A 27,239-nucleotide genomic window follows, 5' to 3' on the forward strand; every position below is an offset into this window, starting at 1 on the left:
TGGTCGCACCAATCTTTGATCCCGCAATATCATTTTTGGGTTGTCTTTCGCAGTGCTTTATTGAAGTGCTATAGACTACTGAGATGGTATTTAAGTTATACGTTTTCATCATGTGTTCCTGTTTAAGCAGGAATGCATGATTCAAGATATTGATGTACAACCTAATCCAGTGATAGTCATGAATTTTCTGTTGACAATTAGGCTGTTTTACTGTTAAAATAGTACTCCAGATTAGTTTTTTGTTCAGTAGATATTAATTTGCCTACATGTTTATGTGCACTAATATAGGCTGTTTGGGGCTAACATGCTGACCACACCGCTCGCATGCGTGAGCGTTGCAAAATTACATTTACACATGTTATTCAATCATTGCACTGCTCATGAGCGTCTGCGTAGCTAGGCACTGAACTTGATTTTATTTGTGACGCTTAACACGCTGCAAGTCCTGCCTCTCCCATCTCCTCACTGGTTTTTAGGAGCATATACCCACGTGGTGATTGAAAGATGAACTGAGGTCCACACTCCAGTCCAGTTGGTGGTATGCACCTTTTAAAGTTGGTTGCCAACCGCCATAGAAAGTCCAAAGAAGAGCACTGAAGGAGGAGAGATTACTAGAAACTAACTCCATTTACCCTTTTATCTTTGGATTAATTGTCAGAGTAGAGGACCTTGTGCATTTCAGGTAAATTAACAACCCAATGTTTATATTCCAGGACAAATCATCTAGCAACAGTAAGCTAGCTAGCTAAATTGCCATAAATGTTTGCTTTTTGACCTGTCCCCAAATTAATATCATTGGTTCAGAGTTAATTTTGATATTTCAACCTGCGTGTCCTGATCGCATGCGAGCTGTCTGGTCAGCATGTAATTCACCACTTAAGTGGAAACTCAAAACACATTAGCTAGATTGCTAACTTAAACGTAATACCCACTGGTAATAGCCATATTAATCTGACTGTAAATGTAATGGCCTAAATAAACTTAGCTGTCGTAGCCTACTACCCAATGAGGCCCATGCACTCGTAATGGCCAACGCTCTCCGTATCTCAAACCATATAAAATATTTTGCTATAGAGATCAAAATTCAGTTGAGAAATAAAACATCTACATACAGAAATCTGAGAACCTCTCCAGTTGTGACAACTAGTTTTACAGAGGACAACAATTTTTCCCAAAATTTGGATTTAGAAATGTATGCAATCCAGGGTGCATTTTTTATTGAATTTTTTTCCCCTGGAGCGAAGTGGGAGAGACTGGGAGAGTGGCTCGCTCATCACAGTAGCAGGCCGCAGAAAAACGGCGAGAGTGTCAGGGCAAACACTTTCATTACAGGAATCATGAGGATAATGCACTCTACAGTCCCGCTCTTTGAAAGCGGCAGCTCTACCCTTTAGCTCAGTGCGAATGTTGCCTGTAATCATGGCTTCTGGTTGGGGTATGTACGTACAGTCACTGTGGGGACGACGTCATCGAGAGCTGCCCAGTGACACGAGCCTACCAGACGAGCTAAATTACTTTTAGAAACACTGAAACATGCATGAGAGCATCAGCTGTTCCGGATGACTGTGTGATCACGCTCTCTGCAGACGATGTGAGTAAGACCTTCAAACAGGTGAACATTCACAAGGCCGCAGGGCCAGACGGCTTACCAGGACGTGTACTCCGAGCATGCGCTGACCAACTGGCAAGTGTCTTCACTAACATTTTCAACCTCTCCCTGAGTCTGTAATACCAACATGTTTCAAGCAGACCACCATAGTCCCTGTGTCCAAGAACACTAAGGTAACATGCCTAAATGACTACCGACCCGTATCACTCACATCTGTAGCCATGAAATGCGTTGAAAGGTTGGTCATGCCTCACATCAACACCATTATCCCAGAAACCCTAAGACCCACTCCAATTTGCATACCGCCCCAACAGATCCACAGATGATGCAATCTCTATTGCACTCAACATTTCCCTTTCACACCTGGACAAAAGGAACACATATGTGATAATGCTATTCATTGACTACAGCACAGCATTCAACACCATAGTGCCCTCAAAGCTCATCACTAAGCTAAGGACCCTGGGACTAAACACTTCCCTCTGCACTGGATCCTGGACTAACAACACATCCGCCACACTGATCCTCAACACGGGGGCCCCTCAGGTGCATGCTCAGTCCCTTCCTGTACTCCCTGTTCACTCATGACTGCACGGCCAGGCATGAATCCAACACCATTAAGTTTGCCAATGACACAACAGTGGTAGGCCTGATTACCAACAACGATGAGACGGCCTATAGGGAGGAAGTCAGGTTGAGAGCTTCAAGTTCCTTTGCATCCACATCACCAACAGACTAACATGGTCCAAGCACACCAAGATAGTGGTGAAGAGGGCACGACAAAACCTATTCCCCCTCAGGAGACTGAAAAGATTTGGCATGGGTCCTCAGATCATCAAAAGGTTTTACAGCTGCACCATCGAGAGCATCCTGACGGGTTGCATCACTGCCTGGTACGGCAACTGCTCGACCGCAAGGCACTACAGAGGGTAGTGCGTACGGCCCAGTACATCACCGGGGCCAAGCTTCCTGCCATCCAGGACCTCTATACCAGGCGGTGTCAGAGGAAGGCCCTAAAAATTGTCAAAGACTCCAGTCATAGACTGTTCTCATAGACCATAGTCATAGACTGTTCTCTCTGCTACCGCACGGCAAGTGGTACCAGAGCGGCAAGTCTAGGTCCAAGAAGCTTCTAAACAACTTCTACCCAAAAGCCGTAAGATTCCTGAACATCTATCAAATGGCTACCCAGACTATTTGTGTTGCCCCCCTTCCCCTTCTAAACTGCGGCTGCTCTGTTATTATCTAGTCACTTTAACTCTACAAATGCATAGTCACTTTAATAACTCTACGAATGCATAGTCACTTTAATAACTCTTCGAATGCATAGTCACTTTAATAACTCTACCTACATGTACATATTACTTTGACACCGGTTCCCCCCACACACTGACTCTGTACTGGTATCCTCTGTATATTGCCCCGCTATTGTTATTTACTGCTGCTCTTTAATTATTTGTGCTTCTCTTACTTTAAAAAAAATAAAATCTTAAGGTCTGCACCTGTTGTATTCGGCGCATGTGACAAATACATTTTTTTTTGAATTTGCAATTTCACTTTTGAGCAAAACACTTGGGTAAACCTTTGGAATCATGGAAATAGAAGATTTTTGAAATTCCATTGTTAGAATATAACAATGGAATTTGAATACAGTGTTTGACATGACAACAAATGGGAATGCCAGGGAACAGTTATTGTGACAGGGTAGGAACCAAAATGTCTGTTTCCTAGGGGATGCTATAATCTTTGGCTACACTGAATGTTTTCTCTTAGCTACTTCATGTAGCTAACATATTCTTGCTTCATGTATTCTTCTTTGATTTAGAACAGGTATTCCTGAACTGGGGTACGCGCAATGCCGTCGGGGGTACGTAAATTAAAATGTGATTCACATTTCATATTAAAAAATATTTTTTTCTCTTCACATTTTCAAACAGTCCATTTATATTTTCCAATGGGGCTATACATTTGGGTGAGGATTTTTTCTCGCCCGAGTAGCCTCGTTTCACTGCCAAAAATAGAATTTAACCATCTAGTGTTCAGCGAAATAACACCACAATGTCAAATACAGGTAGCCTAGTCAAATAATTTAACATCCAATCACATTAACCGTTACTCTCTCGCGGGAATACCACTAACGGTCCGTATGTAGCCAAACGTAGCTCCTGCTTATGTTGGTATCTGTACTGATGGCGCGAAAGCCATGACAGGCAGTTGCTCTCGATGCCACTTGGGTACACTGCAGCATCCACTGAGAAGCTCTTGCTGCCAAGGGAATGCCTGACAGCTTGAAAGACATTTTGGACACTACAGTGAAAAATGGTTAACTTTGTAAAAGCAAGGCCCCTGAACTCTCGTGTATTTTCTGCACTATGCAATGATACGGGCAGCGACCATGTAACACTTTTACAACATATTTTATTTAACTAGGCAAGTCAGTTAACATTGTTATTTACAATGACAGACTACACCGGCCAAACCCGGACGACGCTGGGCCAATTGTGCGCCGCCCTATGGGGCCCCCAATCACGGCCGATTGTGATACAGCCTGGAATCGAACCAGGTTGTCTGTAGTGACGCCTCAAGCACTGAGATGCAGTGCTCTGGATGGCTGCGCCACTCGGGAGCCCAGAGAAGAGTGCTGGTTATCAAGGGGCAAAGTATTGACACATTTTCTTTAATTGAGAGATGAGCTTAAAGTTCTTCACTGACCATAATTTTCACTTGTCTGACCGCTTGCATGATGACGAGTTTCTCACACAACTGCCCTATCTGGGTGATGTTTTTTCTCACCTGAGTGATCTGAATCTAGGATTACAGGGACTCTCCAGGGACTATATATTCAATGTGAGGGACAAAATTGAGGCCCTGATTAAGAAATTGGTGCTCTTTTTTATTTTTTTTTGTCTGCATTAACAAGGACAACACACAGGTCTCATTGTATGATATTTTGTGTGAAAATGAACTCAAGCTTACGGACTATGTCAAATGTGATATAGCGAAGCACCTGAGTGAGCTGGGTGCGCAGTTACTTTCCAGAAACGGACGACACAAACAACTGGATTCGTTATCCCTTTCATGCCCTGCCTCCAGTCCACTTGCCGATATCTGAACAAGAGAGCCTCATCGAAATTGCAACAAGCGGTTCTGTGAAAATTGAATTTAATCAGAAGCCACTGCCATATTTCTGGATAGGGCTGCGCTCAAAGTATTCTGCCTTGGCAAATCGTGCTGTTAAGACATTTATGCCATTTGCAACCACGTACCTATGTGAGAGTGGATTCTCGGCCCTCACTAGCATGAAAACGAAATGCATACTCTCTCCCCAATACAATCCAACATTGCAGAGTTATGTGCATCCTTTCAAGCACACCCTTCATTACCCTGTGGTGAGTTATTCACCATTTTTTATAAACAAATAAAGTTTTATATGTAAGATGGTTAAAGAGCAAAATTATTGATTATTATTTGTGTCCTGGTCCTATAAGAGCTCTTTGTCACTTCCCACAAGCTGGGTTGTGACAAACTCATTCTTATGTTTAATAAATGTATCGTATAGTGTGTGTGTGTGTGGGGCAGGCTTTCAATGATGTCAAAAAACAACATTTAAGAGTGCGCTGACCCTGGTGCTAGAGTGTGGCGGTTGAATGTTTTGAAGGGGTACTGGACTATAAAAAGTTTGTGAACCACTGATTTATAAGATACTGTTGCACAAACAACATGCTGATTTTGGTCTAAACCATCACTGGTATTATCAGGCTGTATAGCTCATTAAATTTGCTCTGACTCAGTACATTTAATTAGCTAGCGATTCACATTAGCGGCTAACAAGATTTGGCCCTACTTGCTAAGAAAAGACAAACTAGCTGTTTGCAGATGTAAGAAACAAACTAATGGTGTAATTATAGAACGCTAGTGGATCTACATTAAGAAGCAAAGTGAGAACGGCATTGTTGTCATCAACATTGTTGCATGTGGTGCATTGACCATGCAGACTGAAAGCAAGTGTCTAGTGGTTGAGGATCAACAATGCGCTCCTTGAGTGATGGGGCAGGGCTAGGTCTGTTTGGATAGAGGAATGGAGAGAGAGCACAGAGAGGGATGACTCAAGTAATGAAGTAAACTATAAAAATGGACATTGCACACAGCATGTCATTTTAACAAACCAATCATACAAATACCACTTATAGAAGGTAAAGTAAAAACCCAAACAGGCCCGTGCATCAATACCGGTATATCGTAAAATACAGTATACCGCCCAGCCCTACTGTGCCCCCTTCCTACTTTTCCCTCCCTCTGTCAAACCTCACTGTCTTGCACTTTCGCTATCTATACCTCTTATACTTACCCATATCCACTTCATCCTCTCTCCCAAGCTATTGTGATGGTGCCAACTCGTGAGCTGGCCCTGCAGGTGAGCCAGATCAGTATCCAGATCAGCAAGCACCTGGGCGGAGTGAAAGTCATGGCCACCACGGGTGGCACCAACCTGCGAGATGACATCATGCGCCTGGATGAGACTGGTAAAGACCCAACAGCATCACATTGTCACTTCATACCAAGAGTGGCGTTTTGCGACGTACACAGTTGAAGTCGGATGTTTACATACACTTTGGTCATTAAAACTCGTTTTTCAACCACTCCACAAATTTCTTGTTAACAAACTATAGTTTTGGCAAGTCGGTTAGGACATCTACTTCGTGCATGACACACTTAATTTTTCCAACAATTGTTTACAGGCAGATTATTTCACTTATAATTCACTGTATAACAATTCCAGTGGGTCAGAAGTTTACTTACACTAAGTTGACTGTGCCTTTAAACAGGTTGAAAAATTCCAGAAAATTATGTCATGGCTTTAGAAGCTTCTGATAGGCTAATTGACATCATTTGAGTCAATTGGAGGTGTACCTGTGGATGTATTTCAAGGCCTACCTTCAAACTCAGTGCCTCTTTGCTTGACATCATGTCTGGTTCATCCTTGGGAGCAATTTCCAAACGCCTGAAAGTACCACGTTCATCTGTTCAAACAATAGTACGCAAGTATAAACACCATGGGACGACGCAGCCGTCATACCGCTCATGAAGGAGAGGCGTTCTGTCTCTAGAGATTAAACGTGCTTTGGTGCGGAAAGTGCAAATCAACCTCAGAACAACAAAGGACCTTGTGAAGATGCTGGAGGAAACGGGTACAAAAGTAGCTATATCTACAGTAAAACGAGTCCTATATCGACAACCTGAAAGGCTGCTCAGCAAGGAAGAAGCCACTGCTCCAAAACCACCATTAAAAAAGCCAGACTACGGTGTGCAACTGCACATGGGGACAAAGATCGTACTTTTTGGAGAAATGTCCTCTGGTCTGATGAAACAAAAAATGGAACTGTTTGGCCATAATGACCATCATTATGTTTGGAGGATAAAGGGGATGCTTGCAAGCCGAAGAAAACCATCCCAACCGTGAAGCACGGGGGTGGCAGCATCATGTTGTGGGGATGCTTTGCCAGCAGGAGGGACTGGTGCACTTCACAAAATAGATGGCATCATGAGGAAATAAAATAATGTGGATATATTGAAGCAACATCTCAAGACATCAGTCAGGAAGTTAAAGCTTGGTCGCAAATGGGTCTTCCAAATGGACAATGTCCCCAAGCAAACATCCAAAGTTGTGAAAAATAGCTTAAGGACAACAAAGTCAAGGTTTTGGAGTGGCCATCACATAGCCCTGACCTCATCCTGTAGAAAATTTGTGGGCAGAACTGAAAAGCGTGTGTGCGAGCAAGAAGGCCTTCAAACCTAAGTTACACCAGCTCTGTCAGGGGGAATGGGCCAAAATTCACCCAACTTATTGTGGGATGCTTGTGGAAGGCTACCCAAAATGTTTGACCCAAGTTAAACAATTTAAAGGCAATGCTACCAAATACTAATTGAGTGTATGTAAACTTCTGACCCACTGGGAATTTGATGAAGAAATAAAAGCTGAAATAAATCATTCTCTCTACTATTATTCTGACATTTCACATTCTTAAAATAAAGTGGTGATCCTAACAGACTTAAGACACGGAATCTTTACTCGGATTAAATGTCAGGAATTGTGAAACTGAGTTTATATGGTATTTGTCTATGTAAACTTCCAACTTCAACTGTATACAGTGCCTTTAGAAAGTATTCAGATCCTTTTACTTTTTCGACATTTTGTTATGTTAGACTTATTCTAAAATCAATTAAATAAATCATTTTCCTCAGCAATTTACACAATACTCCATAATGAGAAAGTGAAAACAGGTTTTTGGAAATGTTTGCAAATTTATTACATATAAAAAAACAAATACCCTTTTTACTTAAGAATTCAGACCCTTTCCCATGAGACTCAAAATTGAGCTCAGGTGCATCCTGTTAACATTTTATCATCCTTGATGTTTCTACAACTTGATTAGAGTCCACCTGTGGTACATTCAATTGATAGTACATGATTTGGAAAGGCGCACACACCTGTCTATGTAAGGTCCCACAGATAAGGGTGCATGTCAGAGCAAAAGCCAAGCCAAGAGGTCAAAGGAATTGTCCGTAGAGCTCCGAGACAGCATTGAAGGGGTCCCCAAAAACACAGTGGCCTCCGTTCTTAAATGGAGAAGTTCGGAACCACCAAGACTCTTCCTAGAGCTGGCTGCCCGGCCAAACTGCGCATCGGAGGAGAAGAGCCTTTGTCAGGGTGGTGACCAAGAACCCAAACTCACTCTGACAGAGCTCTAGAGTTCCTCTGTGGAGATGGTTGTCCTTCTAGAAGGTTCTCCCATCTCTGCAGCACTCCACCAATCAGGCCTTTGCGTTAGTGGCCAGACGGTAGCCACTCCTCCGTAGAAGGCACATGACAGCCCACTTGGAGTTTGCCAAAAGGTACCTAAAGGACTCTGACCATGAGAAACAAGATTCTCTGGTCTGATGAAACCAAGATTGAACTTTGGCCTGATTGCCAAATGTCACGTCTCGAGGAAATTTGGCACCATCCCTACGGTGAAGCATGGTGGTGGCAGCATGATACTGTGGGTATATTTTTCATCTACAGGGACTGTGAGACTAGTCAGGATCAAGGGAAAGATGAACAGAGCAAAGTAAAGAGATCCTTGATTAAAACCTGCTCCCTCCAGAGCGCTCAGGACCTCAGACTTGGGCGAAGGTTCACCTTCCAACTGGACAATGACCCTAAGCACACAGCCAAGACAATGCAGGAGTGGCTTTGGGACAAGTCTCTGAATGTCCTTGAGTGGCCCAGTCAGAGTCCGGACTTGAACCTGATTGAACATCTCTGGAGAGACCTGAAAATAGCTTTGCAGCTAGGCTCCCCATCCAACTTGAGTGGATCTGCAGAGAAGAATGAGAGAAACTCCAAATACAGGTGTACAATATACAGTGGGGTTTGAAATTGACACCCTTGATAAACATGAGCAATAATGACTGTGGAAAATTGAATAATTGAAATACTGAGCCTATATTGTGTGCTCATTTAAAAATATATATATTTAAAAAAAATATATATATATATATTCTCATGTTTTATGAGTTGGTTAACACCATTGGAAGGTATCTTAGACAATTTCTTCATACAGTATATTTTATCATTCATCTGCGCTTATGGACTGCCCTCCACAGCTTTTTAATGTGTTTCAAATCCAGAGACTGAGATGGCCTTTGCAAAATGTTGATTTCTGTGGCCAAATGGCCCTTTCTTTGATGTGTGCTTGGGGTTATTGTCTTGCTGGAAGATTGACTTGCAATCAAGTGTCAGCCTCCTGGTAGAGGCAACCGGGTTTTTGGCTAAAATGTTCATGATGCCGTTGACCTTAACAAGGGCCCCAGTACCAGTTGAAGCAAAACATCAAAGATCAACCACAATATTTTTTACAGTGGGTCTGGGGTTATTTTCTGCTAATGAGTTCTCATTTCGATGCCTCTGGTGTGAGTGGCCAAAGATCTCTATTTTCATGTCGTCTGACCATAGCACCGGTTCTAATTCAAGTGCCAATGTCATTTAGCAAATTCCAGATATTTATTTGTTGTATGACATCAAAATAGAAGAATCCCAATCCCGTAAATTATGTTGGGGGGGGTGATCTTTGATGTAATGTGGCTATTTTTCTTCCACTGGTCCTGGGCCCTTAAGATCAACCGCATCATCAACTTTATCCAGTACCCAGGACATTTTATCAAAAACCTGGTTGCCTCTGCCATGAGGCTGACACTTGAATGCAATTGGCTCTTCAAGCAAGACCGTAACCCCAAGCACACATCAAAATTCGTAAAGAATTTGTCAATTGGCCAGAATCAACATTTTGCAATGGCCATCTCCCTCTCTGGACCTGAAACACATCTGGTTTGAATTTAAAAGGGAAGTCTGTAAGCGCAGTCAAAGGATATCAAGGATCTGGAAGTATTCTGTATGGAGGAATGGTCTAAGAACGCTCGTAGAACATTTTAGAAAAAGGCTCAGTGCCGTTATCCTTGCAAGGTATGGTATTGCAAACGGGTGCCAATCATTTTGACCCCTACCTTTTTTGAGAATAGTTATTTGTTAATTACTACTAATTCTTAAACAAAATCTCCTCCTAAGCAATTGTATTCGTATAATATAATTTCCCAATTTTGTTTTGCGCATTAGATATAGTGCTGTATTTGAATTACTTTAGTCATTTTTGCTAATCTTTATCAAGGATGTCAATTATGGACCCCACTGTACACTACAAACAAGTCACAACCTCAAAGCTGTACACTTGCACGTCTAATGGTGGTGTTTCTGTTTTTTTGTTGTTTTTCTCTCTCAGTGCATGTGGTTATAGCCACACCTGGCAGGATCTTGGACTTGATAAAGAAGGGCGTGGCCAAAGTGGATAGAGTTCAGATGATGGTGATGGATGAGGTGAGTGTGTGAATACATGTGGTACCTGAGTCAATCAACCACTCAATATACTCAGCTACTGTAGATGACTCCAGAGAATCAGTCCATGAGATATTTTGTTACAAGCCACTCACTATTCTTCATCAGGGCCCATCAAATCTGTTCTGGTGTATCTATCTACCGAAGAGGTTTAAGGGGCTACATGTAATATTTTCCCCTGCAACCAGTGCCATATGTCAATTACATACCAGTAGTAGCAAATTAATAGATACTTTTTAGAACGCTGCTAATGCTCCTCTTAATAATAATGTAATCTCTTCCTCACAGGCGGACAAGCTGCTGTCTCAGGACTTTGTGGTGCTCATCGAGGATATCATCAGCTTCCTGGGCAAGGGCCGTCAGATCCTGCTGTACTCTGCCACCTTCCCCATCAGCGTGCAGAAGTTCATGGTGAGTAGTGCCACATGGCGCTGAAACACAATCTGGCAGCCATGTGGTCTCACCAACAGGCCAGTCTGCTTTGCTCTTCCATAATGATACGATATACAGTGCATTTGGAAAGTATTCAGACCCCTTGACTTTTTCCACATTTTGTTACGTTACAGCCTTATTCCAAAATTGATGAAAAAATATACATCACTTATACTCACACACTACCCCATAATGACAAAGCAAAAACATTTTTTTTGATATTTTAGCAAATTTATTACAAAAAAAATAAAAAACATGCCTTATGTAAATAAGTATTCAGAGCCTTTGTGAGACTCGAAATTAAGCTCAGGTGCATCCTGTTTCCGTTGTTCATCCTTGATGTTTCTACAATTTGATTGGGAGTCCACCTGTGCTAAATTCAATTGATCGGACATGATTTGGAAAGGCACACACCTTTTCAATGTAAGGTCTCACAGTTGACAGTGATTGTCCGTAGACCTAGACAGGATTTTGTCGAGGCACAGATCTGGGGAAGGGTACCAAAAAATGTCTTCAGCATTGAAGGTCCCCAAGAATACAGTGGCCTCCATCATTCTTAAATGGAAGAATTTTGGATTCTTCCTAGAGCGGTCCACCCAGCCAAACTGAGCAATCTGGGGAGAAGGGCCTTGGGTTCTTGGTCACCTCCCTGACCAATGCTCACTCTGACAGAGTTCTAGAGTTCCTATGTGGAGATAGGAGAACCTTCCAGAAGGATAACCATCTCTGCAGCACTCCAACAATAATGGCCTTTTATGGTAGAGTGCCCAGACGGAATCTACTCCTCAGTAAAAGGCACATGACAGCCTGCTTGGAGTTTGCCAAAATGCACCTAAAGGACTCTCAAACCATGAAAAACAACATTCTCTGATCTGATGAAACCAAGATTGAACTTTGGCCTGAATGCCAAGCATCACATCTGGAGGAAACCTGGCATCCTCCCTATGGTGACGCATGGTAGTGGCAGCATCATGCTGTGGATGGTTTTCAGTGGCAGGGACTGTGAGACTAGTCAGGATCAAGGGAAAGATGAGCTGAGCAAAGTACAGAGCAATCCTTGATGAAAACCTGCTCCAGAGCGCTCAAGGACCTGTCTGTGGCAGGGGTTCACCTTCCAACAGGACAACGACCCTAAGCACACAACCAAGACAGCTCAGGAGTGGCTTCGGGACAAGTCTTTGAGTGTCTCAGCTAGAGCCCGGACTTGAACCCGATCAAACAACTCTGGAGAGACCTAAAAATAGTTGTGCAGCGACCCTCCCATCCATCTGAACTTGAGAGGATCTGCAAAGAAGAATGGGAGAAACTCTCCAAATACAGGTGTGCCAAGCTTGTAGCGTCATAGCTAAGAAGATTTGAGGCTGTAATTGCTTCCAAAGGTGCTTCAACAAAGTACTGAGTAAAAGGGTCTGAAAACTGAGAATGGGATATTTCAGTTTGTATTTTTTTATACATTTGCAAAAATTCTCAACCTGTTTTTGCTTTGTCATTGTGTAGATTAAGAAATCAAAATGTAATAAATTTCAGAATATAGCTGTACCATAACAAAATGTGGAGAAAGTCCAGGTGTCTGAATACTTTCCAAATGCATTGTACTTCATTGTCCATTTTCATGGAAATACATTTGCGCCACGTCAGCATACAAACACAATATATACTGCTCAAAAAAATAAAGGGAACACTTAAACAACACAATGTAACTCCAAGTCAATCACACTTCTGTGAAATCAAACTGTCCACTTAGGAAGCAACACTGATTGACAATAAATTTCACATGCTGTTGTGCAAATGGAATAAACAACAGGTGGAAATTATAGGCAATCAGCAAGACACCCCCAATAAAGGAGTGGTTCTGCAGATGGTGACCACAGACCACTTCTCAGTTCCTATGCTTCCTGGCTGATGTTTTGGTCACTTTTGAATGCTGGCGGTGCTTTCACTCTAGTGGTAGCATGAGACGGAGTCTACAACCCACACAAGTGGCTCAGGTAGTGCAGCTCATCCAGGATGGCACATCAATGCGAGCTGTGGCAAGAAGGTTTGCTGTGTCTGTCAGCGTAGTGTCCAGAGCATGGAGGCGCTCCCAGGAGACAGGCCAGTACATCAGGAGACGTGGAGGAGGCCGTAGGAGGGCAACAACCCAGCAGCAGGACCGCTACCTCCGCCTTTGTGCAAGGAGGAGCAGGAGAAGCACTGCCAGAGCCCTGCAAAATGACCTCCAGCAGGCCACAAATGTGCATGTGTCTGCTGAAACAGACTCCATGAGGGTGGTATGAGGGCCCGACGTCCACAGGTGGGGGTTGTGCTTACAGCCCAACACCGTGCAGGACGTTTGGCATTTGCCAGAGAACACCAAGATTGGCAAATTCGCCACTGGCGCCCTGTGCTCTTCACAGATGAAAGCAGGTTCACACTGAGCACATGTGACAGACGTGACAGAGTCTGGAGACGCCGTGGAGAATGTTCTGCTGCCTGCAACATCCTCCAGCATGACCGGTTTGGCGGTGGGTCAGTCATGGTGTGGGGTGGCATTTCTTTGGGGGGCCGCACAGCCCTCCATGTGTTCGCCAGAGGTAGCCTGACTGCCATTGGGTACCGAGATGAGATCCTCAGACCCCTTGTGAGACCATATGCTGGTGCGGTTGGCCCTGGGTTCCTCCTAATGCAAGACAATACTAGACCTCATGTGGCTGGAGTGTGTCAGCAGTTCCTGCAAGAGGAAGGCATTGATGCTATGGACTGGCCCGCCCGTTCCCCAGACCTGAATCCAATTGAGCACATCTGGGACATCATGTCTCGCTCCATCCACCAACGCCACGCTGCACCACAGACTGTCCAGGAGTTGGCGGATGCTTTAGTCCAGGTCTGGGAGGAGATCCCTCAGGAGACCATCCGCCACCTCATCAGGAGCATGCTCAGGCGTTGTAGGGAGGTCATACAGGCACGTGGAGGCCACACACACACTACTGAGCCTAATTTGACTTGTTTTAAGGACATTACATCAAAGTTGGATCAGCCTGTAGTGTGGTTTTCCACTTTAATTTTGAGTGTGACTCGAAATCCAGACCTCCATGGGTTGATAAATTGGATTTCCATTGATTATTTTTGTGTGATTTTGTTGTCAGTACATTCAACTATGTAAAGAAAAAAGTATTTAATAAGATTATTTCATGCAGATCTAGGATGTGTTATTTTAGTGTTCCCTTTATTTTTTTGAGCAGTGTATTACATGCGGTACGAAAAATGGTTAGTAAGTACACAAGTCACACATTTACATTTTAACATATTCAAAGTCTGTACGGAATACTGTCCGACTGTATATTGGACCTGCATCTGTCCTATGTCTTTGTTCAGTATCCAGATGGCTGATGGAATGAAACTTGCCTTGCTCCTATTCTTGCTGAACAGTGATACCCTTGATCTCCTTCCTGAGAGCAGCAGCTCAAAACATTGGGCAAGATTGTGTGTGGCGTCCTCTGAAACGCTTGGCCTTGCCCGTTTATCATAGAGGCCCTGAAGCCCCCTGCACTGCAGCCCGCAGAGTTTGGACCACATGTTCAGTCTGACTGATCATAGCCTTATTAGCCACTATACAGGCCAGGAAGCAAAGTCTGCACACACTATATATGGCAGGCGTAGTTCGAGAGTATCCTGGTGTTGACATTCAGTTGTCTGAGTCTGCACAGGAGGTACAGTTGTTGTTGGTGTTTTTATTTTTAATGATGTTCTGCCTTAAGTGTGTGCTGTCCATGTTTGTTCCCTTGTACTTAACCTCTCTAGGGTCGGCGGGACGAAATCGTCCCACCTACTCAACAGCCAGTTGAATCCCGTGGCGCGTTATTCAAATACCTTAGAAATGCTATTACTTCAATTTCTCAAACATATGACTATTTTACACCATTTTAAAGACAAGACTCTCGTTAATCTAACCACACTGTCCGATTTCAAAAAGGCTTTACAACGAAAGCAAAACATTAGATTATGTCAGCAGAGTACCGAGCCAGAAATAATCAGACACCCATTTTTCAAGCTAGCATATAATGTCACATAAACCCAAACCACAGCTAAATGCAGCACTAACCTTTGATGATCTTCATCAGATGACAACCCTAGGACATTATGTTATACAATACATGCATGTTTTGTTCAATCAAGTTCATATTTATATCAAAAACCAGCTTTTTACATTAGCATGTGACGTTCAGAACTAGCATACCCCCCGCAAACTTCCGGTGAATTTACTAAATTACTCACGATAAACGTTCACAAAAAACATAACAATTATTTTAAGAATTATAGATACAGAACTCCTCTATGCACTCGCTATGTCCGATTTTAAAATAGCTTTTCGGTGAAAGCACATTTTGCAATATTCTAAGTAGATAGCTCGCCATCACGGGCTAGCTATTTAGACACCCAAGTTTAGCCCTCACCAAAGTCAGATTTACTATAAGAAAAATGTTATTACCTTTGCTGTTCTTCGTCAGAATGCACTCCCAGGACTTCTACTTCAATAACAAATGTTGGTTTGGTTCAAAATAATCCATAGTTATGTTCAAATATCCTCTGTTTTGTTCGTGCGTTCAAGACACTATCCGAATTGTAAAGAAGGGTGACGCGCACGACGCATTTCGTGACAAAAAAATTCTAAATATTCCATTACCGTACTTCGAAGCATGTCAACCGCTGTTTAAAATCAATTTTTATGCCATTTTTCTTGAAAAAAAGCGATAATATTCCGACCGGGAAAGCGTGTTTAGGTTCAAAGAGAGAGAAAATAAAAACATGGGGTCGACTCGTGCACGCGCCTCCGTCCCATTGTCCTCTGATAGAGCACTTACCAAAGGCACTAATGTTTTTCAGCCAGTGGCTGGAATTACATCATTCAGCTTTTTCCCGCCTTCTGAGAGCCTATGGGAGCCGTAGGAAGTGTCACGTTACAGCAAAGATCCTCAGTTTTCATTAAAGAGAGCCAAGAAGAACAAGAACTTGTCAGACAGGTCACTTCCTGTAAGGAATTTTCTCAGGTTTTTGCCTGCCATATGAGTTCTGTTATACTCACAGACACCATTCAAACAGTTTTAGAAACTTTAGGGTGTTTTCTATCCAAAGCCAATAATTATATGCATATTCTAGTTTCTGGGCAGTAGTAATAACCAGATTAAATCGGGTACGTTTTTTATCCGGCCGTGCAAATACTGCCCCCTACCCCCAACAGGTTAACTCAGCCTCTACACCACCCAGGACTAGGTGGCTCATTGATTTCTGGAGGAAGGCAGACCCAATGTGCAGTTATTTAGTTTTGAGTCTGAGGTAGTTATTGCACTAGTCATGAACCATGTTTACTTCTGTTTGGAAATGCAGTGTGTCATCTGTGAGGTTGACATGCTGTCATCTGCATATTTCACGGCCAAACAGTCCCCTTCGGTGCCTCTTAGATCATTGGTAGGGCTGTGGCAGTCACACAATTTCGTCAGCTGGTGATTGTCAAGCAAATAACTGTCGGTCTCACGGTAATTGACAGTTCATTAACATGACATTTAGAATCTTCTGGCTTTCACACAGCCTACAAGCCACTAATGCAGACGTTTGGAACATCCACTTTTTAAAAAGTCTAAATCCATGTTGTATAGCCTACACCTTAACAATATACATGACCTATATTACATATACAATACATTGCTTCTTTAGACAAGTCTAAAATAAATAAGATATGAAGAAAATGTAGTCTATTTCAGAAGAACAGAATAGCATACTCTGAGTTGTCCTGATATAGCTATGGGCTTCATTTAGCAGACAAGATTTGCTTAGAATTCTGGGGCATTATTTTATAGTATGAAGAATACAATTTAACAAAGCTGAATAAAAAAGGAAGGATATTTTCTCCACAAACGATTTGATGGAGTGCGCACATGCAGTTATTCTGTGTTGAGCAGTTAACGAAGAAATATGCTTAATTTAGCGTTATTAATGTAAATGTAGTTGTTCTACAAATATTGGGCTGTGTTTGGATTTTTAAAACATTGTAAGGCTGCATGATGCGACTAATGATTCGAAAAAAGTAGCTTGAAAGGCATGAACTCTGCTTTGTTTTTTCACAATTTGACAAGCACTTGATAATGCCTAGAATTTCATGGCGGCATCCCCTTTGTGTGGCTGTAATGCACCCTAAAAGAATCCATGCCGTCTACGGCCAGTGGCCATTGTGCCCTTCTCCCTGAGTGCTCCGAAGCACCTCTCACTCACATGGCTCTCCATGTGACTGGGTCTTTCTCACAGGCTACAAGTGAAGACGGACACAGCTGGGACGCAACTGCGCGCGTCCTTATCCAATTCATGTTCCATTAGTAGAAAACGCTATCAAAGGTGACCGCAAATGAAATTATGCATGTAATGCTTTTATTATAAAGGGACATTTTTATGGTGAAAATTAACCTCCCCAAACTTGAACATCACGCGCTGCTTATGTATGCCAGTTAGGCTCTACAGCCCTTGTAAAGTGGATTAATGTGCTTAATTTTAAGAAGTTATTTGGCCACTTTAGTTGTGATACAAACCTTATTAAAACACTATGGGCTAGGTTACTTGAGGTATGCGACTGATTCGAAAAAGTCGCCAAAAAAGTCATTATTTCTTATGCTGGGTGTCGTTCACAAGTGATGATGTATAATTCATAGGTAGGCTTACATTGTCACCCATCAGAATATTCACCCAGCTTAATATTAAGTAAGTTGATAAAATATAGCAGGCTAGCCTACTAGAAAGCTGATCCTCCTATTTTTAGTAGAAGCAATCACTCTGTTTTTTCACACAATTCCATAGCCTATTGAAATGTTGCTCTCATGAAGTGTTTGATTAGATTTGCATTGGTGTCAGAGTGATTAGAGGGACAATAGAGTGCTGAGTACCAGGCAGTTAGCAAGTTTGGTAGGCTACTGATGACCATGAGCAGCATCAGAGCTGGGAGAAGCCTAATTACCTAGACTAAATGGTCTCATTGAATTGACTTCCTTCATGACTCGTGATCGCCGGTGTGGTGGAAATGTGGTCACCGCAACAGCCCTAATCATTGGTGTATAAGTCTACACCAATGAAGAGCTGTTGTTGAACTTGACATACTGCCACCTGTTCAGCAGGAGGTCCAGTACCCACAAGGTAATGCTGGGGTCTGTCTGTAGGTGGGTGAGTTTGTAACAGAGAAGGTGAGGCTGCATGCAGAGAACTCCAGGAAAAGGATGCACACGAGTGAGGCCTCTCCAGGTGTTATGGCACTATGCAACACTGCCAGGACTGCATCCTCCACTGATGTTCTTCCTGTATGCAAACCTTCTTACAATACTTCTATATAGCTTGGTAAACCCCCCCCCAGCTTAGACAGATCTTAGATGTCTGCCAGCTCATCTGAGCTTTCCTTCAGTAGCTGTCCTTTGATTATTTTTTTTTTGTCTGGTCCTTTTCACTTTGTTGGATTTGACTCTTGAAGACCTATCTCACCTCCTCCTCAATGGTTTTCTCCATCCAAGGCGTAGAGGTTCAGTTGCTGCCTCTGGCTTTCTGTTACAGTGGAAAAGTCATCATTATAAAAGTGTTGTTTATTGACTAACTGGTCCTTGTCCTTTTGTTTTTCTTCTTGGCTTGCCCGGGTAGGGTTTGCAAGGCCCTGCCAGGCCTGCTTGAGGTTCACTGTGTGGAACATGGTTCCACTAGCTTTTTGTAGTTTTCCTTAGCTTGGGTTATTTGTTGTTTTTCTGTCCTTTGCAGGGTTTTCAGTTCTTGGTTGCCAGCAGAAAAGGCTGTCTTTTTCGTCTTGCTACAAGGGTCTAGCCGTGTGTGTGTAGGCAGGCGCACACGCGTGTAGTTATTCCAGCATTGATTTACTCAGGCACTTCCATAACCCTCTACTCTCCCTTTTTTTATTTTCCTATCCCCACTCCCTGTCTTCCCTCTTTCCTCCAGGCCAAGCACCTGCAGAAGCCCTATGAGATCAACCTGATGGAGGAGCTGACTCTGAAGGGCATCACCCAGTACTACGCCTACGTCACTGAGAGACAAAAGGTCCACTGTCTCAACACACTCTTCTCCAGGGTGAGCCTTGGCACTATCGACCACAAAGGCATGTGAATGTACATGTAGTCTGGAATGTGGGCACAGATTAGTATACCATAGAGCCTTTACAGCCTCGGTGGTTCCCAAACTTTTTATAGTCCCGTACACCTTCGAACATTCAACCTTCAGCTGTGTACCCCCTCTAGCACCAGGTTCAGCGCACTCAAATGTTTTTTTGCCATCATTGTAAGCCTGCCACACAAACACACACACACACATGCTATACAATACATTTCTTAAAAATAAGAGTGAGTGTGAGGTTTTTGTCCCAACCCTGCTCGTGGGAAGTGACAAAGAGCTCTTATAGGAAGGACCAGGACACAAATAATAACAATCAATATTTTTTTTATAAAAAAAAATGTGTCCCCTTTTTCTCCCCAATTTCGTTGTATCCAATTGTTAGTAGTTACTGTCTTGTCTCCTCGCTACACCTCCCGCACGGACTTGGGAGAGGCGAAGGTCGAGAGCCATGCGTCCTCCGAAACACAACCCAACCAAGCCGCACTGCTTCTTAACACAGCGCGCATCCAACCTGGAAGCCAGCCGCACCAATGTGTCGGAGGAAATACCGTACACCTAGCGACCTGGTCAGCGTGCACAGCGCTCGGCCCGCCACAGGAGTCGCTAGTGTTTCTAGCCATTTTGAGCCTGTAATCGAACCCACAAATGCTGACGCTCCACATACTCAACTAGTCTAAAGAAGGCCAGTTTTATTGCAGCTTTAATCAGGACAACAGTTTTCAGCTGTGCTAACATAATTGCAAAAGGGTTTTCTAATGATCAAGTAGCCTTTTAAAATGATGAACTTGGATTAGCTAACACAACTTGTTATTGGATCACAGGAGTGATGGTTGCTGATAATGGGCCTCTGTACACCTATGTAGATATTCCATAAAAAATCTGCTGTTTCCATCTACAATAGTCATTTACAACATGAACAATGTCTACACTGTATTTCTGATTAATTTTTATGTTATTTTAATGGACAAATGTGCTTTTCTTTCAAAAACAAGGACATTTCTAAGTAACCCCAAACTTTTGAACGGGTGTGTTTGCCTTAACAAATCATGCCCAATCAATTGAATATACCACAGGTGGACTCCAATCAAGTTGTAGGAACATCTCCAAGATGATCAATGGAAACAGGATGCACCTAGGCTCAATTTGCTAACATTAAAAAAAAAAATGTTTTTATTCTGCACCAGATTTGCCAGTTCTTGCTGTGAGATGTTACCTGACTCTTTCACCAAGGCATCTGCAAGTTCCCGGACATTTCTGGGGGGAATGGCCCTAGCCCTCACCCTCTGATCTAACAGGTCCCAGACGTGCTGAATGGAATTGAGATCCGGGCTCTTCGCTGGCTATGGCAGAACACTGACATTCCTGTCTTGCAGGAAATCACGCACAGAATGAGCAGTATGGCTGGTGGCATTGTCATGCTGGAGGGTCATGTCAGGAGTGCCTGCAGGAAGGGTACAACGTGAGGGAGGAGGATGTCTTCCCTGTAACGCATAGCGTTGAGATTGCCTGCAATGACAATAAGCTCAGTCCGATGATGCTGTGACACACCGCCCCAAACCATGACGGACCCTCTACCTCCAAATCGATCCCGCTCCAGAGTACAAGCCTCGGTGTAACTCTCATTCCTTCGACGATAATCACGAATCCGACCATTACCCCTGGTGAGACAAAACCGCGACTTGTCAGTAAAGAGCACTTTTTGCCAGTCCTGTCTGGTCCAGCGACGGTGGGTTTGTGCCCATAGGTGACGTTGTTGCTGGTGATGTCTGGTGAGGACCTGCGCTACAACAGGTCTACAAGCCCTCAGTCCAGCCTCTCTGTCTGCAATAGGCTGATTCTGAGCACTGATGGAGGGATTGTGCATTCCTGGTGTAACTCGGGCAGTTGTTGCCATCCTGTCCCCCAGGTGTGATGATCAGATGTACCGATCCTGTGCAGGTGTTGTTACACGTGGTCTGCCACTGTGAGGCCGATCAGCTGTCTGTCCTGTCTCCCTGGAGTGCTGTCTTAGGTGTCTCACAGTATGGACATTGCAATTTATTGCCCTGGCCACATCTGCAGTCCTCATGCCTCTTGCAGCATGCCTAAGGCACATTCACGCAGATGAGCAGGGACCCGGGGCGTCTTTCTTTTAGTGTTTTTCAGAGTTAGTAGAAAGGCCTCTTTAGTGTCCTAAGTTTTCATAACTGTGACCTTAATTGCCTACCGTCTGTAAGCTGTTAGTGTCTTAACGACGGTTCCACAGGTGCATGTTCGTTCATTGTTTATGGTTCATTGGACAAGCATGGGAAACAGTGTTTAAAACCTTTACAATGAAGATCTGTGAAGTTATTTGGATTTTAATGAATTATCTTTGAAAGACAGGGTCCTGAAAAAGGGCCTTTTCTTTTTTTTTTTGCTGAGTTTATATAAAAAATTATTGTTACTACATAATTCCATGTGGTAATTCACAGTATTGATGTCTTCACTATTATTCTACAATGTAGAAAATAGTAAAAATAAAGAAACCTGTGAATGAGTAGGTGTGTCAACTTTTGACTGGTGCTATACATTTGTATGGGGCTCCCGAGTGGCGCAGCGGTCTAAGGCACTGCATCTCAGTGCTTGAGTCACTACAGACCCTGGTTCGATTCCAGGCTGTATCACAACTGGCCGTGATTGGAAGTCCCATAGGGCGGCATTGAAAATAAGAATTTGTTCTTAACTGACTTGCCTAGTTAAATAAAGGGTAAATAAATAAAATAGATTGGGATGTCCAACAGGTCGATCACAAGCTTACCAGCAGCTCACCTAATGAGTAGCTCTCCAAACAATTCTCAAAGGAAATGCAATTTTCACATGTTCCATTGCATGCTGTCATGGCCAAATCTCACAAGTATCAGACACCGCATGCTTCTATCTAATCAAATCAACATTGAAATCCCAACCATGCTTAGCCACTATTGACTTAAAGCCAAACCTAACACAATATCAGCCAAATAATTTCCAGCAATATTGCCCCGTCTGTCTGTGGTACGCTCATTTGTCTATCACTCTGTTTGTAGTCAGTTGATGTGATAACTGTCTTTTGGGTTGAAAGAAATACTTTCCCCCAAACCTTCTCAATTAAATGTTAATTGCAAACTAAGCTTACCTTGAGTAAGTTTATCATTTGTATCTATTATTTTCAAACTTTGCCATGAAATGAGCAGCAGCAGAACAGAACCATCGCCGGACCGGCACATTAGATGGCACATTCCTCACTTGCTAGATGCGCGATTTAAAGGGGATTTACACTTTAATCAAAATGTGTTATTTCTCTTCCAGCCCTATAAATAAATTGTCCTCTGATGTAATTTCAGCATTGACATGGACTCAAAACATCCTATGTTTCTCTATCAACAATTGTTATTGAGAGTGAAAAACAAAAATGAATTTAAACCAAATAACAATATAGTTTGAGTAAATATCACACACTTTTTTTTGTTTGTCCAGACGAAACAGTCTGTCAAGTTGCTAGCTCATGTCTAAATTCTCACACTAAATACAAACTGCAATTCCAACCACAAAATGTCTTAGTTTTGATTTTAAGTCTCAAAATAAAAAAACTTGCCTAGCTAAAAGCTACATGTAGTTTTTTACATTCTATTTTTGAGGGCCACGTGTTGTCATGGAACATAATAATCTTGTTTCCAATGAGCAACTCTGCTGCAAATCCAGTGCATATTGAACGTTGAGATTGCCGAAAGGCCAATCTCTTTGCAATGTCCGGGAAAAGTTGGAACCGCAGCCACTGATCTTTTAAACCCACTTCAGAAATGTTTACATTCATGTTAAACAATTGCCTAAGACCTGCCCGAACCCTGTATTTGTTTTTGTTTAAGGCTTTGAGATTCTCATTATAATGAAAAGTGCTATATAAAGTACATCTCTGATTGTTTGTTAGTTTTAACATTTCCTTTCAGTTGCAGATCAATCAGTCCATCATCTTCTGTAACTCCACCCAGAGAGTTGAGCTGCTGGCTAAGAAGATCACCCAGCTGGGATACTCCTGCTTCTACATCCACGCCAAGATGATGCAGGTCATCGATTTAGATTCACGCTTATTGTCCTACAAGAGGAAAATCTGCAGCCACTTTAAAGGAGGGGAAACGTTATCAGGGGTTGGAACCGAAATTATTTTCCAATCGTTTCGTTCTGAGCATAACTTTTTTTGTTCCACTGTTCCGACCAGCAAAATATGGTTCTGAACCCATTTAATCCCCAAAAGAGTAACGGCTTATCTTTCCTTTCTGTTCCTTTTTTAAACTTCTGAAATTGTATTTATTTTTTGCTCGACATTGGTGAAGTAATTTAATCAGTGTAGATAGATCAGCTTGCTATGGAGAAGGCAAGCTATTTACATGCATTGGACAGACGAGTGAAGGATGCGACTGAAATTTGCCAGGTCGAGCGAGGGTGGAGGAGGCTTTACTTGAAGCGCTGTGCATCTTATGACATGCATCTGAATTAGGCCCACAGAATTATACCTACGAAGGAGTGGCTTCTATGAAGGAACTTTGAATGTCTTTTGAAGTAACAAGCTTGTGTGTGCAGAGCGGCAACAGAATTAAAATAAAAAATAATGTCTTACCTTACTGTAGTTAATAAATCCAATGTGAAACATGATCACTGCAGTATTCTTAACTAGAATTGAAAAGGTTAATTAAATCTTTAATTAAAAATATATCTTCCTAACTTCTGAATCACTCTTGTAACTTCAGTAGGCTACTAGACTATGCTTCTGAGGGGCAGGCAGACACTTCTGGCAGGCAGACACTAGAATACATTTGAGTGACAGAGTGGGCTTTGTTTTATTGTGGGACTTGCCCTGAACGTAAAAAATGTTATTAACCGGTTCCCATGCTTTTAAAATAACGGTTCTGTTCCGGAACTGTATAGATCACTTTCATTTGTGGTTCTGATTCTGTTCCTCTAACAATTTTCTGTTCTGTTACCTGAACCGGTTCCAACTCCTGATTTTATTATTATGGTCTACAAACCATACCAGATTTAATGAAGAACAGATTTGTATTTATTGTCCTACAAGAGAGAAATCTGACCAAAGAGGAGACGACCTTTGGACAGAAATATGGGGAATATATGAGTTTGTGCTAGTCAATGTATGGGAGCCATGAGAAAATATGCAATTCTGAGGTTGTGTTCAGTGCTCTCATGCAGTGTTCTTTTACAGGAGTACAGAAATCGTGTGTTCCATGACTTCAGAAATGGACTCTGCAGAAATCTTGTCTGCACTGGTACGTGTCCACAGGGCTTTAAAGTGCGACCATTTTGGTCGCATATGCTCCTAAATATTTAGCTGTGCGACCTGGAATATTAATTTGGGAGCACCATTGTGTCCAGATTTTTTTTATTTTTTATAATTGTTGTAATGATTAGGCTTCTCTGCACTGTTGTCAGAGTGCCCTAGAGAAAAAAAGCGAGTGCATATTCGTTAGCATCATGGCTGTACCCAGGCACGTTAGCGTCATGTTTGTAACCCCCCCCACCCCCCCATATTAGAGACGGGTCAATAATATACCATGATGAATTTGATTGGAAAATGACTTTATAAACATGAAGTCAGGCAGCTACTGGCTTTCTGTGGTTTGAGACCTACAACACATAGTCCTACCGTAATTTATGAATGGATCCCTCTCGCCGCAAATAATGCTTTTGGTTTTGCCCGGTCCTCAGAGGCCGGGGTTTGTGAAGGGTAAATAAGTTGAGGTAGGCCTCTTTCACTCGCTCTCCTCTGTTCTTAAACAAACGCTAAAACTTGGAACAAATAAAATCGTGCAGTCAAATTTAACATACTAAATTCATAAGCAAGAATTATATTGAAAAGGCTCATTTTTCAAATGGACAAAGTTTCTATTGCGAAGCGACAAGATGTGCATCTCGTGTCTGAGTGCTATTTCTCAAAACGAGTGATAATTGGTAATGGTCATATAAACATTTTAACATATCTGGTTTGTAGTATGCTACAGAACAAGGGCTGTTTCTCTGAACCTCAGGCAAAAGGCTTAAGCAACCCTGTTTCTCTCCCCAGCCAGAGGCAGCCTGTCTCAGACTCTGGCCAGTAGAAGCAACTAGGGCTGTTGTGGTGACTGTATTACCGCCACACCGGGGGTCACGAATCAGGAAGGCGTTCAAATTCCGCGTCACAGTAATTAGGCTTCACCAATCTCTGATGCTGCTGATAGGAAGATTGGTAGGCAACTAATGACTAACTGCCTGGTACTCAGCACTCTATTGTCCCTCGAATCCCTCTTACAGCAATGCAAATGTAATCGAAAATCTCATCAAACACTTCATGTTGTGCAAAATGTCAATAGGCTATGCAATTGTGTGAGAAAACAGTGATACCCTCTACTAAAAATAGGAGAATCAACTTTCTATAGGCCTACTATATTTATTTCTCAACTTGCCTCATATTAAGTACATTGCTTATATTTACAACAGGAGTATACCCTGGCTGGCATGAAAATAAACCACGGGTTAAAACGTCCTCCATTCGCTATATTAAGTGCATAGATGATGTGCCCCCCCCGCTGCTCCTGTTTTAATACAGGTGCATGATAATGGTCCATTCTAAATCAAAAGAAATTTCACACATATATTATTTAGTATATGTGAAGACAAGATTAAATCAAGACTAGTCTGATGGGTGACAATATTGGCACTTGTGAATCATATCATCACTTGTAAATGATGCCCAACATAAGAAATAATGCCGTTTTTTGTGACTTTTTCGATCAGACGCACACCTCAAGTAGCCTAGGCAAAAATATTATTTTGTTTCCCAACTAAAGTGGCCAAAAAAACTTCTTAGGTATCGGACCCTTTAAAAAAAATATAGATATTATAATTTTTATTCGCCTAAAATGATACACCCAAATCTGACTGCCTGTAGCTCAGGACCTGAAGCAAGGATATGCATATTCATGATACCATTTCAAAGGAAACGCTTGGAAGTTTGTGGAAATGTGAAATGAATGTAGGAGAACATAACACACTAGATCTGGTAAAAGATAATACAAACATGCGTTTTCTATTTTTTGTTGTTCCATCTTGGAAATGCAAGAGAGGCCATAATATATTGCAGTTTAGGTGAAATGTAGGTTTTGGCCACTATATGGCAGCAGTATGTGCAAAGTTTCAGATTGATCCAATGAAGCATTTCAATACTGGACAATATTTTGTATCAAGTCTGCCAAAATGTGCTGAATTGGTCAATTGATACATTTTCAAGTACATAACTATAGAGAACAAACAAAAATTATATGGTAATACAAAATATAATTTTACACACTCCCAGGAATGTCATACATGATGGATCATCAGCTTATACACTTTCACACATCTAGCGGGGTTGGTGTGGAGCCAGAGACAGCAGGGGTCCAAACTGTAGAACCCAGTTCCTAGATTGACATAGGCTAGTGCTTTTGCTGTTAGTTAGGCCTACTCATATTGTTGGCAGACGAAAAGTAAATGTGGACAGTTCTTCCAATATCTTCAATATGCACCTCGGAATTGGATATGGATGCGCGCAGTTGCATCTCTGTGTCTCTCCACTTGTGGTCTGTGAGAAAGACCCAATTACGTGATGGAGCACGCAGCACCCAGGGGGAGGTGCACAACGGCCGCTGGCCGCAAAAGGCATGGATTTTTTAGGGTGCGTTACATCCACCGAAGGGATGCCGCCGTGAAATTCTAGGCATTATCAAGTGCTTGTCAAATTGTGAATGAGTGACTGATGTAGTGTATACAGCCTGCGCAAAAAAAACAAAGCAGAGCTCATGCCTTTCAAGCTACTTTTAAGTTGCATCATGCAGCCTTACAATGTATTACAAATCCAAACATATAGCCCAACATTTGTAGAACTAAAGTTACATGAATAACTCTAAATTAAGCATATAGGAATACCTATTTCTTTGTTAACCGCTCAACACAGAATAGCTGCATGTGCACTCCCTCAAATCGTTTGTGGAGAGAGTATCCTTTCTATTTTATTCAGCTTTGTTAAATTGTATTCTTCATACTATAAAATAATTCCACGGAATTCAAAGCAAATCTTGTCTGCTAAATGTAGCCCATAGCCACATCAGGACCTAACATAAG

At 42.4% G+C, this 27,239-nt stretch overlaps 1 protein-coding gene across 4 annotated transcripts in view; it reads left to right on the forward strand.

Moving 5' to 3' along the window:
• LOC106570129 (probable ATP-dependent RNA helicase ddx6) overlaps positions 1–27,239 on the forward strand; it is a 43,252-nt gene that overhangs the window by 8,760 nt on the left and 7,253 nt on the right. For all 4 annotated transcript variants that reach the window (XM_014142163.2, XM_014142164.2, XM_014142166.2 and 1 more), the window contains 6 exons: positions 5,986–6,132; positions 10,426–10,520; positions 10,827–10,949; positions 18,927–19,055; positions 23,042–23,158; positions 24,310–24,373. In XM_014142163.2, the coding sequence (XP_013997638.1) occupies positions 5,986–6,132; positions 10,426–10,520; positions 10,827–10,949; positions 18,927–19,055; positions 23,042–23,158; positions 24,310–24,373 (675 nt within the window). The remainder of the gene's footprint in view (positions 1–5,985; positions 6,133–10,425; positions 10,521–10,826; positions 10,950–18,926; positions 19,056–23,041; positions 23,159–24,309; positions 24,374–27,239) is intronic.

Source organism: Salmo salar, chromosome ssa14 (assembly GCF_905237065.1).
Source record: "Salmo salar chromosome ssa14, Ssal_v3.1, whole genome shotgun sequence".
NCBI classification, from domain to species: Eukaryota; Metazoa; Chordata; class Actinopteri; order Salmoniformes; family Salmonidae; genus Salmo; species Salmo salar.